We start from the raw sequence: 16,068 nt of genomic DNA on the forward strand, positions 1-16,068 counted from the left end.
GTGGAGAAATAGTACAATACCTGACGATTGGAGAAGAGGAGACGTTGTTCCCATCTTCAAAAAAGGCAATAAAAGACTTTGTAAAAACTACAGAGAAATAACTCTTATGAGTCATGCAGCCAAGATTTTTGAAAGAATTTTACTAAATCGAATAAGTGAAAAGATAGAAAAGGAGCTGTGTGAAGAACAGCATGGGTTTAGGAAAGGAAGAAGCACAATCCACCTGATATTTTCTATTCATCAACTGATTGAAAAAAGTTGGGAGTATAGAAAAAAGCTGATAATGGTTTTTATAGACATAGAAAAGGCATATGACTCAGTTAACAGGGAAAGACTCCAGGAAGAAATGAAGAAAATAGATATAGAAGATGGATACATTAATGTAATAAAGATAATGTACAAAGCACACAATTGTAGAATTAGAAAATCATTGAGGAACTCTGAATACCTCGAAATAAGACAAGGACTTAAACAAGGAAGTATTCTATCTCCTGCACTTTTTAATCTGTGATGGAGGGAATGAATAGGGCAGTAATGAATATAGTAAACGAAAAAGACAAAAAGATGATTTTTGCAGATGGTATGGTAATATGTGGCGATAAAGATGTAGATGTACAGTTACAACTTGATGCGTGGAAGGAAATGTTGAAAAGGTATGGATTAAAAATAAATAAAGATAAGAGTGAAGTAACGGTATCTGGAAGAGACAAAGGGATCAACGGAAATATTACTTTGAATGGAGAACCCCTCAAGGTGGCAGACAGTTTCAATTATTTAGGGAGTCAAATATCTAATGGTGGAAGAATAACCAATGAAATTAATAGGAGGTTACAGAAGGGAGGCAATTTCTACCAAACAATAAAACACCTAATTTGGAATAAGTAAGTTTCAGAAAAAGCAAAATTCCTTATGTATAAGAGTTATTACTTCCTATAGTCACCTATGGAGGAGAAACATGGACAATGACAGAAAGGGACTGGAGCAGACTGCAAGCAGGGGAAATGAAATTTCTCAGAGTAGTTAAGAGCAAAACAAGAATGGACAGAGTAAGGAATGTAGATATCAGAAAGGATCTTAAACAAGAAAGTATGAGAGATAAAATTGAAAAAAAAAAGAGATGAAGATGGTATGTGCATGTTAAGAGGATGTGTGGGCAGAGACTCCCCAAAATTAAGGAAGAACTAAAGATGGATGGACAAAGATCTAGAGGGCGCCCAAGAACACGGTGGAAAAAGGGAGTGAGAATATCTGTGGAAAGGAGAGGTGTGACCTGGCAGCAAGTGGAGGAAGAAAAGTGGTGGGAGGCCCGAACCAAATGGAGAGGATTCGTCAGCACCCAGACCCGGCAGTAGCTGGAGCGGGATCCAGATATGAGTATAGATATAGTAACGATCTGGGATACTTTCTTTTGCTGAAATAGTTATGTTATCTCGATAAGCTGAAATTCATTTTTATTAGTACAGTTCATACAAATTAGCGTTTCTTCTTTCATTTATATCTTATATTTACGTATTGTGTTTAACACACTAATCAGCATTAATGTAGTCTTACACATGACTGAAAACAGTCTGAGAAAGTTCGGATAGTTTTTCAATTTCACACCCGTGCATGGTATGTTGGTAGCACTTCGTCGCCTTGCCTGTTATGCTGTGTAGCAGACTTTAAAGCTCTGCGGATCAGCGTAACGAAAAGGCGAGGAGTCTCGCTCGTTTTGTCCACGACTGTACATCACATCTACCGATTTCTGTCCCATTCGGATAATTCCTTTGTGGCGCGATTTATTTTCTCTCTTTTTTTTGTCTTAGAGTGTGTCTGTAAATACGTGACACATTTGTAAACAATACAGTAGAGTTGGCCAACAAATCAAAATCATAGTTGAAAAACTGAGTTGCGTAAACTGAAGCATAGCTTAACAACTTGATTTCAGAATGAAAATGACGATAAACATTACACAGTAACTGGAATATCATTGCTAGAAATGAAGAGCATCTCTGTAACCAGCCGTATATCCGTGACCAGCAAAATTTGGACTCATATTCTTTCTAGAAAAGTTATTATGATTATCACCTTAACAAATATTGGAGAATAGGCTCGGCATAGCCTACGAGTTGTTTTCAGTATGAATCTATTGTTACCTTTTGGAGTCTGCATTCAAGTGAGACTTCCTGAAACAATGGGTCTCGAATCAAAGAGATAGAACATTGACAATTGCAGGCAAAAAGTCTAACGCTAGTGTTCGTCTGACAGCCCATTTTAATTCGTCAGGAAGGTTCGATACAGTTAAAGCAAACAGCTTTTGAACAGCCTGCAGGTACATATGTTCGCTGGTGGGAGGCACCGGCTGTCTGTGCATCAACAACGTGTTCTTCCTCAAACACTGATAAATATGTTCGTGTGCCTGACTTTTTAAAATGTCCCCTAACTACTGAGTATCTAGTTCTGCCACAGAATACCATGGAGTTGTGCCACGACCCCTTACCAGTCCTACATAAGCACACGATTGCACTACAGGTTTTTGAGTTTGTCGCATTTCATTGATTACTCAGCATATATCAGTGAAGATATGAAACAAGAAGTTAATTTGTATTACAAAAGGACCGAGTGTGAGTGCTGCTTACAATCACTTAGAGTAGACAAACAATTTTGTTCATGTCAACATCAATTTTCTTCGTTCGAGCAACAGTTTAGTGCGGCAACCTGTTGTAGTTTATCGCTAGAAGTGCAAAGGTGTACTGATAGCTGCCGAGAAATGTCTCTAGTGGGAGTATTGAGAAGTGAGATTAAAGACTGATAAAAGCATGAGCGATGTTATCGCAGTTCTGCCGATTTGCCGGCAGCTGTCTGTCCAAACCATGCCGGTGGAGGCAATGATAGAGGACCTAATGGATTGGTTTTGGAACTTGGCTTTATTTTCCCTCCCCCTTGTCGGATACTCGTTGTTTTCAAAACTGTTTGGAAGCACCGAGAAGATACATGGAATATACACCAAACCTGGTAAGTAGAGCACCCAAGTTTTCTGTAGTTACACGGCTTATTTCTGTGACATTCGTCAGGTATAAACGCTAACTGTGCAACTATAAAATACACTTTCAGAATGGAACTTTATTCTGAAGAAATGGTATGCTTTCCTGTGCCTCACACGGCGAAAGCGTAAGATTCTCGACAAATTTTCAAATAACATTTTTGCTTCTATCGAAGAAGAAGCAGTGGAAAATCCGCAGCACCTTCCTCACGAAGAGGTGAGTACAAAGCTACATCTCTGTGCTTTCGCAGACAACAATTTTCGGATTAGTTTAAGCTTGTCTTTCAGAAAAGGTGACACGGGGAAGTGAATATGAGCTATTTTTATATCGGATATCTTCATTTTACTTCAGTGTTATTCGTACTTTACGTCAGAAACCGTTATCTACCAGGCATAAGTATTTATTCCATAGAAGTATTGTAAATCATATTTTCTGTTTGCCTCTATAGTTGTACATATTGCCTAATGTATTTCAGACATAAATATTTTATACTGACAAGAGAAAGTCCAATATTAGAATATACTAAAATGCAGTTAATCTACGTGATATGAGTACAAACTATGTATTACACCAGTGAACGAAGCACATGGTAATTTTTAAGTAGCACGTAATAGCAGCACTAGAGAAAAAGAATCGACTGGTATGAAAAGGTGTTTGTATAAACTATGCTGCCTTACGATTACTTTTTCTTGCAACTGACGAAATCAGGACACTGGAATAGTGTCAACACTTTTTCAAAACTGCAGTGGTTTTGTGCCATTCATATATTATCTACTAGTCAGTGCATTCTGCTCGTATTGTTCTCTGTCTCCACTATAAGCCATAAAATGTTCAGAGATAACCAGAGTAGACAGAAAAATAGTCAACACAAGATAATTTTTACCAGCTGCAAAATCCGGACATATTTGTCACAAAGGAACGTTACTTGCTCACCATCAGTAGTCACTACGCTCCAGGTGCTGACTACTATTCCAGTTTCGGTAAGAAGTCCAGAGAAAGAACACGGATGATTAAACACCAAAACGTTCCGAAACTCAAATATTAATCAGTACTAATGTCTAGTCCGTTTACCTACAAATACAAGTGATGACATACTGAGATGTTCACAACAGTGCTGAAGACAGCAGTCTCAACGACTGTGAAAAGATATATTTTATGAGATACTTTGATGCACCAATCATGTCCGGTTATCATCATGCAATCCAATTTTGTCATCCCTTTTTATGAAAATTCTAATAAAAAAGAAACAGGTCGTGAGGAAAATCAGACGTTACCTTGAGTGAAGTAGTAGCGCACTGTTTGTATAAAATAATTCTTAAAACCATACATAAAATCGTTTATGGACGGCGATAACATCGTAGTGTTCTCATGATACGATTCATGCAAACTGCGGGGGTCGTATCCGAATTATTACCCTGCGAATAGAACACACATCTCTCGAATAACCCTCTTGTTCATTTATTACATTTTTATTCCGTAAGATATTACTGTTTGTAATTTTTTGTACAGAATTCAATATTTATAATTTATTTAATTCCCGTGAAGGTTTCGTTGCAGCATTCTTAATGACCAGAATAAACCATTATGTCTACTGATGTTTGGACAAAGTAATTAGAGTCGTCGTATTACTTAATTATTTTTCAAGTACATTTATGTGACTATAATACACTGGCGGCTTATACCCTTATATTTTCGTGGGAGTACGCAATATAGTACAGATTCTTTTCTTTGAATTTCTGTTATTACATGAACAGAAAATATAGCACGATGAAAGTTCTTCGTGTTTGATGATAAGCGACAGGAACACTTTTGAAATGACCAGACGTAGTTATCTCCTTTCGCCCCGCAATTTTATTGCTGTTAAGGAGACTACATCAGCTATTTCCCTTTCCTCTCGGCATGTTTTTGCTAGCTACAGAAGCTTGTAAGTGGTGGTTGTTAATGTTGTTTCTGCATTTTGAAACGTCACATTCCATGCCACAGAGGTGCTCCTACGAACAGTTAATCTCGTATATCGTCAGGGTTAAATCAACAAACTAATATGAATTGCAGTTCAGAGATGCCAAAAAATGGATTATTACTACGTCAGTGCCAAAAAAACATGCAAATATATGTAAGAATTTAATAATGTCACATTAGAATGACATTGCATTACTGCTCTCAGCGTTCATCATTAGATGCCATTGTTGTTCGGGTCTACAGCAAATCAAATAAGTATCAGGATACGGTAAAATCTAAGACAGAGGAATCAAACGCAGTTCGTGCACAGCCCTTTCATTAACATTAAATGTTGGACTTTGAGCGTAAATCCATCTCTCATATATCTCTTGCTCTCCTGTGACACGTCTGGGTGTCAATGTCCATGTGGGGTGCACCGAACTGTAATACGTAGTGTTATTCCAGCCACACATTGAGCAGGAGAGGGACTGATTTTTGATTATGGGAGCAATGTTTTACTATTTAATCAATCGCAAAGTCAAGACGTACGTCAACGATTACAAACAATGTGCTTATATAGAGTATATTTCTGAAAGCATTAATATTATCCTTCCTAAATATTTATGTATAATATTGTCTCTATGTCGCAGCACGCAATATAATTACTTTGTCTTTTTCGGCTCTTGCAAATGTTCGCTAGTCACGTCGCGCGTATGCCATACGACAACATCTCACTGAAACTGACTATACACACATTGCACCAACCAACAGTGGGCGCTGGGTCCTTGGTTGACAACGGGCTTTGTTGTTACGCCTATACCGTTTAATAATAATTTACGTATTCAGATGTATGCTTAGTTAAATGACTGAAGCAATGTAGAAGCTACAGAAACCTTACATGTTTATATTTGGAGGAGGAGAGGAGGTGAAAGAGAATGCTGATTCTTTCTTTCTTTGTTACAGAAGAACCGATACAGAGGAAATGTGTATAAAATTTGTTAAATGTATGCGAAATGCACTGCCTGACCAAAAAAGTGAGGCACTTAGAATGGGAGGAGGAAGAGAAAAGAAACTTCACGGATTAAGACGGTTGTGACGTTATTTTGGCGGGTACAATAGTGGATCAAATTTAACTTGTCAATGTGAGCTCACTTATCAGCATGACGTTGCATCTGATGTAGCCTGGATGCCTGAACTAATTCGGTTAGGAAGACTGCCATATAGCCGTTCTATCCCATCCTGAGACAAGCCGCCTCACAACTGTTGTACCTTGACCTTTACATCCTGGATATTGGCATTGCTACAGATTTAATGTCGGAGCTGGTCCCGCACTTAGCCTATTCTGTCGGGAACAGATCTACATCTACATCTACTCGTATTATTAGCTAATCAAAAGATTGTAATAATACTCCGAAAGTGTATTTCTTGTGCAAACGCACACTGTTTTAAATGAAGCAATATTTGTTGACATTAAAAGACTAAAAATAGGCTCAATTAGAATGTCAGTAGTGTTTGTTGCAGGATTCTAGTGCGAAACATTTACGAGATATTGTATTTTGAAAAGTTCCCACACTGGCACTTGTATAATACCTGTTATAGCACACACTAAAGAACGTCACAAATGCGTACACTAGTTATGTGGATTCGGATTAGTAACGAGACAACTGACCATCACAGGTCGAGTTCAAAATGACCAACGGCAGCGTCAACACACGCTTCCAGTACGGTATGGAACGTCCGCTGCGTACCCGCATTTCAGCAGAGATGTCCGAGGAGGACGCAGCAATACGTCGTTGCATAACATCGTGTGTAGCTTTCCCCACACAAAAGAGTCTACAGACGTCAAATCCGGATACGGTCCAGCAAGGTACAGGTCCTCCGCGCCCAGTCCAACGATTTGGAAACAATTCCCTGAAGCCATGCTATACTACTTCGTGCACTATGGACTGGCCAACCATCAGGTTGGTATCATAGATTCCTCCTGGTCTGCAGAGGAACGTCTTCTAGCAAACGTGGAAGATAGTCTGATCCGAGGCCGCGATACTTGCTCGCGTTCAGTGTTCCGTCTATGAAAAATGGGCCTATGAGCTCATGGTTCACAATCCTATACACACACGTTTGCCCTCCAGGGACTTTGACGTTACACCTGACAAATCCACTTGGGGTTGTCAGCAGAGCAATAGTGCATGTTTCGGCAGTTTACCTGGTCATGATTGGTAAATGTGGCTTCATCAATGCCGGCCGCTGTGGCCGAGAGGTTCTAGGCGCTTCAGTCCGGAACCGCACTGTTGCTACGGCTGCAGGTTCGAATCCTGCCTCGGGCATGGATATGTGTGATGTCCTTAGGTTAGATAAGTTTAAGTAGTTGTAAGTCTAGGGGACTGATGACCTCAGATGCTAAGTTCCATAGTGCTTGGAGCCATTTGAACCATTTGCGCTTCATCAGTAAACAAGTTCCATGATACATCTGGAGTATCCCGTCTTAATGCCCCTGTACAGAATGTAGCACGATTCACATAATCGTTTCCATGCAGCTCTTGATGGAGAGAGATGTTATAGGGGTGTAATACATGTCGATGGAGAATACGTAGGACACAGGCCTGACTCATGCCGCTTCCTTGCGCTGTTGCGCGAGAGCTAATTCGCGGATCAACTGCGACAGCAGCGAGAACATTATTTGTCTACTCTTCTGTCGTCACTTGTTTCTTTCTGTTACATTGTCTAGATGTTACACTACCACTTTCACGTAACTAGTTTAAGAGGTTGATAAACAACTGTCGAGATGGTTGACGTCTATCGGGATATCTTGCAGCATACACCGTACAAGAACGAGCTGCACTCTCCATACACCCTGAGCATGTCGGCTTTTTCCGCATTGATAAATCCCATCGTCCACTCATGACCTGCTGCTTGGACGGTCACACACTAAATTAGTAGCAAGCCGCAATGCACTCAAGGAACACGCAAACACACTGTAAGCAAACATAACAAGTGCTCCTTGTATCGGTGTGGAAACTTTTCAAAACACGATATGTAGTCAACGGCTCACACTGCAATCCTGCAACAAACACCACTGACATTCTAATTTACCCTATCTTTAGTTTCTTAATGTCAATCGGCACTGTTCCATTTAAAAAAAGCGTATGTTTGCGCAAAAATTACAATTTCCATGTATTATTACACTCTTTTCACTAACATTACAAGGCCCTGACTATCAATCCGTTCTGTGAAAACCGCACATCAATAGCACTTTCCATTTCCGCAATATTTGTGGTGCAAATTTTAGATGATTATCCCTGCATACATGTACCGTGGGCCACCTGTGGTGCCTGGCGGCGGGTACCTTGTACCACCACTGGAGTGGCAGTCACGAAATTGGATACCTCAAAGTCACAGCCGCAGTCTACAGGCGGTAAGCGCTGTGATTCGTCCGCTTCATAGCTTTGCTGTTATATTGCTTGAACAGTGCAATAGGCCAGCGCCAGCTCAATGTTCAGTGTTTCCATGCAATATCGTTTGTTCATGTTTGGTTTGTCTTCCGTGGAATGGTGCATTGACGTGTGATCAATGGTGAGAGAAATGCAGAAGCAAAGGCGTAGGAGTAGTGCTACTCCAGTCGGTCAGCTTAAAGAGCGAAAAGGCATTCGAAAACAATGTAAACTTGTTTTATGGAATGTGCTGATGTTTTTTATTTGTCTGGGAAGAAACCAGGAATAACATAAATTTTGCGCAAGTTCATAAAATGACAGCAAAATCTTGTGGTATTTCGGAACCGACTGTATCCCATATTTAAAAGTGCAGTAACATCGGCAGAATCTCTAGATTTGAGTATGTATTTTGATTCTCCAAGAAAGTGATATAAATGAAAACTGAAATCTACAGAATTTGAAGATTTTTAACAAAAAGAAAGTCGTAGAACTGTACTTGGATACAACAGAGGAGAGTATCCAACTAGGAAAAAAAAAACAAAAAAACAGAATGATCTCGAGGAAAAAAATAATTATTCTGGCTCGGAGACCTCCGTTGTTTGCCTTCTCTATAGACTTGGTTTTTGACACAGAAAGAGTAATGGTGGGCGAAAATTTTTAATGGAATGCAGAGACATTGCAACAACAAGAACTAAGTTTTGTGTACAATGCGCTTATTGAGTGCTCAGCAAGCCTGGGTTTCACAAAAACCATACGCACAAATATATTATTCTTGATTTCAACGGAAGTAGTGAATTGAAAGTACCTATAGTTACCTTTGTATAGTGGATATCCGCGATTTGGGTGATGGGTGCAGTGACGGAGGGTCAGTAAGAGCTACGAATAAAAATTACCGGGAGGCAGGAAATATTCTCGGCTGTATTAGGGCGAGCCTTCGCAACAAAAATCCTGTGGCTGTAGCACACAAGTCCTCGCGCACTGTTGCGCACGATGTCTCTCGCAAATAAATGGTGTCCATACTTGACACGATACAGTAATGATGTCTCGAATGTTACCAAAATTAATTTTATGTTTTCTTAACAACTTTCTCACTTGAAGTTTCTACAAGGTCCAACAGGACGCAAATTCAACAGCGTCATTTTTCGTTACACAGGCGGAACAGTTCCGCACCTCTCAATGTAATTTATTTTTTGTCTCGGGATACTTTTATGTTTTCTCGATAAAATATGTATCAAATGCATCTATAAACTTTCAGAATGTCCATATATTCTTTCAGTCCAAATATGTCAGTGGTTCTGTTTTACCAATAGGTTGAAGTAAAAAATTATTTTCCTTCAAAGTTTATTTTGACGTTAGTTTTTATTCTATTTCGTAGCAGCTGGCAAGAACTTTCTTTTGGAAAGTACTCCATCATATTATAGACTAAATATAGAGATGGCTAATATTTTTCGGAAATTTTTGCTAACATTTGAAATTACCGTTAACTTGCAATGCTCGACGGTGAGATGACCCTCAGGTGCCTATTTTGGTAAAGACCACTATAGTCATTTCCTTTCCTGTTCCACTCGCAAATAGAGTGTGGGAAAAACGACTATCTATGTCTTCGTACGAGCTTTAATTTCTCTTAACTTATATTCACGGTCTTTGCGCGAAATGTACATTGGTGGCAGTACAATCATTATGCAGTCAGCTTCAAATACTGGTTCCCATATCTGAATATCTTGCTGGCCACGGCAATACCACAGCAACTCGTAGACAGTTCATAGAGCCATGTACCATGTGTCGACGAGCACTGACCTGTTTAAAAATCGTATTACGATTCTATCACATGAGAGGCAGCAATGCCTGAGGACTCAGGATGTGCGTGACGTGCCGTTGTACCGACAGAGTTCCTTCAGTAACTAGCAGTCGTTACCGAGGCCATACCCAATGACTCGAAACACCACGGCACCGGGAGTAACATCGCAGTGCCTCTCAAAAACTATGGAAGAATGGACCTCTCCCCATGTCGCCGCCATAATCGCCGACGATGGCCAATCGTGGTAGTGTCGAACAGTGATTCGTCGTTGAACACAATGCCAAGCCATTCATCAGCAGCCCGTGGATCCCGGTCTCAGAATCACTCCAAATGCAGAGGTTTGTGTTGTTTTGTTAATGGCGTCCTACGCATAGAACGGAATTCCCTAGTCCAGAGTGTAGCATTCATCTCACTCTAGGTGAGGAGAACCCTACGTCATAGTGACGTAACGCTACGCCATCGTGACGTAAACAAACGTAAATCGGCTTCATGAGTACGTGTATCGATCTTTGCAGTTGTACTGCAGAGATTGCACGGATAACGTGAAAGCTAAATGTAAACAGACGTGCACAAACGAAGTTACAGCAGTTTTGTGGTATGTTCAGCCCAGTCAAATTAGTTATTAAGGTGGAATCCTAACAATTTTGGACGTTATTGTGTGTTTCTTCAACATAATGAATGTCTGAACGAAGGAACCATAACGAAAGTAAAAAAAGAAACTCTTGCAGTCATTTTTTAAAAATCCGATGAATCTTCCATAAATCATGTGGACAGAAGCATGAAATAATTATTAAGCTGTAATCCAAAGAATTTGGGATGTTATTGGGTATTTCATGAACATAACAAATGTCAAAAAAAGCTTGTAGTCTTTTTAAAAAAAATCCCATGAATTGTACATGATTGGTCGCCAGATACGTGAAATAATTAATTATTAAGCTCAAATCCTAAGAATGTGGGATGTTATTGCGTTTCATGATCATAACGAATAAATATCTGAACGGAGGAACCATAATCACAACGAAAGTAAAAAAAGCGAGTAGTCATTTAAAAAAAATCCGATTAATTGTGCATAAATCATGTGGATAGAAACGTGAAACAGAGAGAAATTAAAGTGTTTCGTATTTTTATAAAAGCCAAACTCGAGCTGACTCACAAAATAAAAATTCCAGCAACATTCGGAATTATCTTTGGAACCATATTAATTTTTCAGTTTAACGTTTCTGCCCAGAAGAATTATGTAATAAAAATACGAAACCCTTTAATTTCTCTCTATTTCACGTTTCTGTCCACATGATTGATGCAAAATTAATCGAATTTTTGTTAAAAAATGACTACTGGCAATTTCTGACTTTGGTTGTGGTTATGGTGCCTTCGTTCAAACATTCATTATATCAAGAAACACAATAACATCCAAAATTGTTGAAATTACGCTTAATAAGTAATTCAATTGGGATGAGCATACCACGCAACTGCTGTCACTTCGTTTGTACACGTCTATTTACATTTAGCTTTCACGTTATCGGTGCAACCTCTGTGGTACAACTGTAAAGATCGACTCATGCACTAATGAAGTCGATTTAGGTTTATTTACGTCACGATGACGTAGAGTTACGTCACTATGACTTAGGGTTCTCCTCACCTAGGGTGAGATGAATGCTACCCTAGTCCAGATACTGTTTGTCTCAGACCGGTGGTGCGGGATGCCACAAAATGTTGCAGGAAATCCATTAGCTGTCCTCGGATGGCAGATTTACGACTTTATTGGTGTACAGGACGGCGATCCTCCCTTGTGGTGGTCAGATGTGGTCGGCCAGAGCCTTGACGACAAATATGCCAGCCCTCATGTTGTCATGCACCATAGCTGCATGCTTTATAGCGCCACGTGTTGCGTCCATGGAAATTCGCGTTTGGAAACTATACATCTTGGCGTGATTGTTGTTTATGAAAACTTCATACGATTGTAAATGGGTTTCCCCGTAATATTTATTTTTTACTAGCAGTCTTTTTGTAGCTGTTCTTCTGCACAATAACTGATATTTGAATACAGTTTGTCATCTGCATTTATGCTGCTGGTGGTTGTGGTTTCCACTTAGTCAAAATCTCGATGAACTATATTCGCAACACGCACTGTATTATTGTTTACGATACCGTGCATTCAATAGTGAATTCAATATTTTAAGGTTTCTTTGTTGATTTTATATCAGCCTGTTCCTTTATATCAACTTACTTGCGGTAGTCCTTCTGGGGGGATGTATTATTGGATTTAAGGACTACGAAAACTGGATGAACTAATTTCAAAGCTCCTTTGTTCGAAGTCAGAAGGCAAACATGGCCCTGCGCCGATTCCTGACGACAAATGTCCAGTAATTTTTTTTCTTAAAAGTACTGTGTATGGAAAATGGTGTGGGAAACTGCAGTAGTTTTATTTATGCTCGTTGGTTAAGAGTACTGTCCCTTTTTTTCAGTTTTTCAACTGATAATAATTCACAATGACTTGTTAAGTGCGAATTCAGAAGAAATTTTATTGGTCACTTTGTGTTTTAAGCCGATTTACTGAGATCGGCATTTACTTCTAACTTATGCCATTATCGATATTGCAAAACATTTAATAGTAAATACAACTCAGCTGTGTTACATTTTGAACTTCCATATGTGGCCTGCTTTTAACTCACCTTTAGATAATACAAGCTTTCTAAGCTATTGTTAAGCATGACTATGAAATATTGACCATTTATTGTTAAACTTGCAGGCAACGCAAAATACCGTGATGAAGGCTAAAAAGTTTGCAAAGGAACTAGCTTGCAGCGATCCCTAAAGTTAAACGACGTAGCGTATTTCCCAGAACATAATAGGCGTACACAAGATTTGGCGTTAGGGATGAGGAACGGTATTCCCTCGTTTTATTTGCGCATTTGATTTCTGTAGCTAGATAGGTGTCGGTACATAATAACAACAAAATATTTGTCGGAGATCATTATGTAACTGCGATCAGGCGCAGTAAATTATGCACGAAAATAAGCCTGTTTGTGCGGAGTTTATTGTAATGTGTAACAGCTTACAACTAATGGCAGACATTGATACACACACACACACACACAGAATAAACAGCAAAAGCCAAAGTATCTAAAGAATGCAAGATAACACAAATCCCGACTTGCAGATGATTTCTATCTGCTTAGAATACTTACAGCTATTCATATATCTGGTCCGGAACCTAACATTGCATACATCAGTGACCCCATTAATTTTCTACATCTTTTCTCGATGTCTTCATTTTCAGATTTTTCTCTTTTTAACATACTGTGATCAAATATTTTCCTCCATGGGGGGTGAAACAGGATCACATTCAAACATATCAAAAACTTTCAACACTTTTTCAAGATAGGTCTTTGCCAAATAATAACAGTACCCTCCGTTAAATTCTGAACATTATTCATTCCGAATAGTTCCTAATCACATACAAATCTTTCATTTTAAAGTTATCAGTCAATAACAGCTTTAAACTGTCAATTTCACCCTGAGAAGTTGAAGCTATCAGCAGATCATCATTGTAAACAAGTATTTATGCTTTATGGCTATTTTTTGTCTGTACGTACAAGCAATACTCAAAATCACTTCTTACAAATCGTAAGTCAGTTATTACTGTGTAAAATTTAACATTCCATTTTCTGGGTGAGTCCTTTCAACCTTACGGAGCCTTTCTAAGTTTGCAAACTTGACCATTCATTTTACTGCAATATCCAGTAGGTAATTGAACATAAAATTCTCTATCTATCTCTCCATAGAGAAGTGCACTACAAATATCCAGTTGGTAGATGCGAAAGTTATTCTCATAAAAAAAACCAAAAAAAGTCTCACTGAAGTTAGCTTTGCTACTGGACTCTATATCTCTGAATAAGACAAGCTTTGTTGGAAACTTTTTTCTACAAGACGAGCTTCATAAGAAACAACATTGGCTTTTTCATCTCTTCTTCGCCTAAAAACCCATTTAGCGTCTATAAATCACAGTCTTTTGACTTGCATACATAATCCCATGTACTGTTTTCTTCCATGGCTTGCAGCTCCCTTGCTATGGCATCTTTCAAATTTTTAGCTTCAGTATAAGACATTGCTTCAGTGTAGGTGCTGGGGTCTTCATCATTCACTACTGTCAACAGGCCCAACTCATAATCCTCCAAGTAATTTGGGTGTTGAATATTCCTCTAAGATTATATGTCTTCTTGTCATCAAAAACAACATTTCTCTCACCATTCTCAAAAGAAATGTCTTTGTTTTCACTGCCTTCACTGATTTCTTTTTCTTCTCTAGGCTGACTTTTATTTTCTTCCACAACCTCATTCCTCATTTCTTTTTCTGTTCCTCTGAATCTAAAGCTTTCTCTATGTTCTCTTCATCACAACAAATAGTATCTGATTCTTTTACATGAATATCAGTTTTCTTCTCCTTTTCATATACTGCTGGTGGCAAAAAAATTATATCTCAATGCACCTCAGTTCTCTTTGTGGAAGGTATAAATATTCTGTACCCCTTCCGTCATCATCATAACCCACAAATAAGCATATCTTGTTTTTGGGGTCTAGTTTTGAAACTAGAACAGTCTCTTTTCTTTGGATACAAGGACAGACACACGAGTTCCAAATATTTTTAAATCTGATAATGGTAAATTTCCGCCAGAAAAAGCTCCAAAAGGAGTTTTACCTTCTGCAGGACTTTGACCACTTCGATTTAGGACATTAACCACTCTATTAACTGCTTCAGCCCAGAAATGTTTGGACATTGCTGAAATCGTTGAATGAACAGCTTCAACCAAGGTGTGCACTTTCCTTTCATCTCTTCCATTTTGCTGTGGTGTGTACGCAACGCTTCATTGATGGATTACGTCATTTTCACTCAAAAATGTATTAATAAACTCCAGTCCATTAGCACTCCTTAGAACTTTAATTTTCAGCCCAGTTTCTCTTTCAGTTTCTGCAATAAAATTGTTAATCAAACCTTTAACTTCATTCTTCTGTTTCATAAAGAATACTTTGCAATAACCAGAGTAGTTATCCTCCAAAAGCAAAAAAGTCTTGCTCCTCCAAGTGAATGTGTCTCCATGTATCCACAGATGTCTGTATGAATCAGTTCAAGTTGAGCATTAGCCCTTGACGAAATGACAGAGAAAGTCAAGCGATGTTGTTTACCTGGCAAACATTCTTCATGAATGACAAAATCGTCAATGTAGCTGAATCCTTTACGTGACAAAAACTCTTTCACGTGCGTAATGCCTTGATGGCATAATTTTTTATGCCTGACAAGTTTTCAACACATTTAGACATATTGACCAGGCCACTATCAGTGTTGACTAACAAAAACTCACTGGTGTCATTACTGTCAACTACAATGGGTGTTTTATCCACATACGCCAAATTAACCATTGAAAGCTCTGATTGTGTTCCGTTTAGTGAAAACAACATACCGGTACGACACATTTTGTTGACACATTTGGATAATGCACGAACTTCACCTTTACTGTTCAAGAATTCACATCGTTCCTTGTTTGACATTAATTATATATCTTTGTCTAACACGGTTCCTACAGAAAACAGACGGAATTTCAGTTCAGACACTAACAGTACTCCACTAAGTAGTGTTTTGATAAATTTAACTTCGTTCCATGCATAAAGTTCCACATTACCACACCCAATCACAACAAGAAGTGTACCATTAGCCATAGTAACTTTAATTGAGCTTTGTACATTGTCCAGTTTTGCAATTGTACACAGTTCTCTCTTCTTGCACACATGCTCACTAGCACCTGTATCCATCATCCAATAATCTTTTATGTCGACTCCTTGTTTCATATACATGAAGGTGTTTACATCCTGAGCCTTTTCGCCTT

At 38.8% G+C, this 16,068-nt stretch overlaps 1 protein-coding gene across 1 annotated transcript in view; it reads left to right on the top strand.

Annotated features, from left to right (window-relative positions):
* The first annotated feature begins 2,852 nt into the window (after nucleotides 1–2,852).
* LOC124616263 (putative phosphoenolpyruvate synthase) overlaps nucleotides 2,853–16,068 on the top strand; it is a 317,495-nt gene continuing 304,279 nt past the window's right edge. Inside the window, exons 1-2 of the mRNA XM_047144567.1 lie at nucleotides 2,853–2,994; nucleotides 3,094–3,239. Coding sequence (XP_047000523.1) covers nucleotides 2,853–2,994; nucleotides 3,094–3,239 — 288 coding nt within the window. The remainder of the gene's footprint in view (nucleotides 2,995–3,093; nucleotides 3,240–16,068) is intronic.

The sequence above is a fragment of the Schistocerca americana genome, chromosome 5 (assembly GCF_021461395.2).
Source record: "Schistocerca americana isolate TAMUIC-IGC-003095 chromosome 5, iqSchAmer2.1, whole genome shotgun sequence".
Classification (NCBI taxonomy): Eukaryota; Metazoa; Arthropoda; class Insecta; order Orthoptera; family Acrididae; genus Schistocerca; species Schistocerca americana.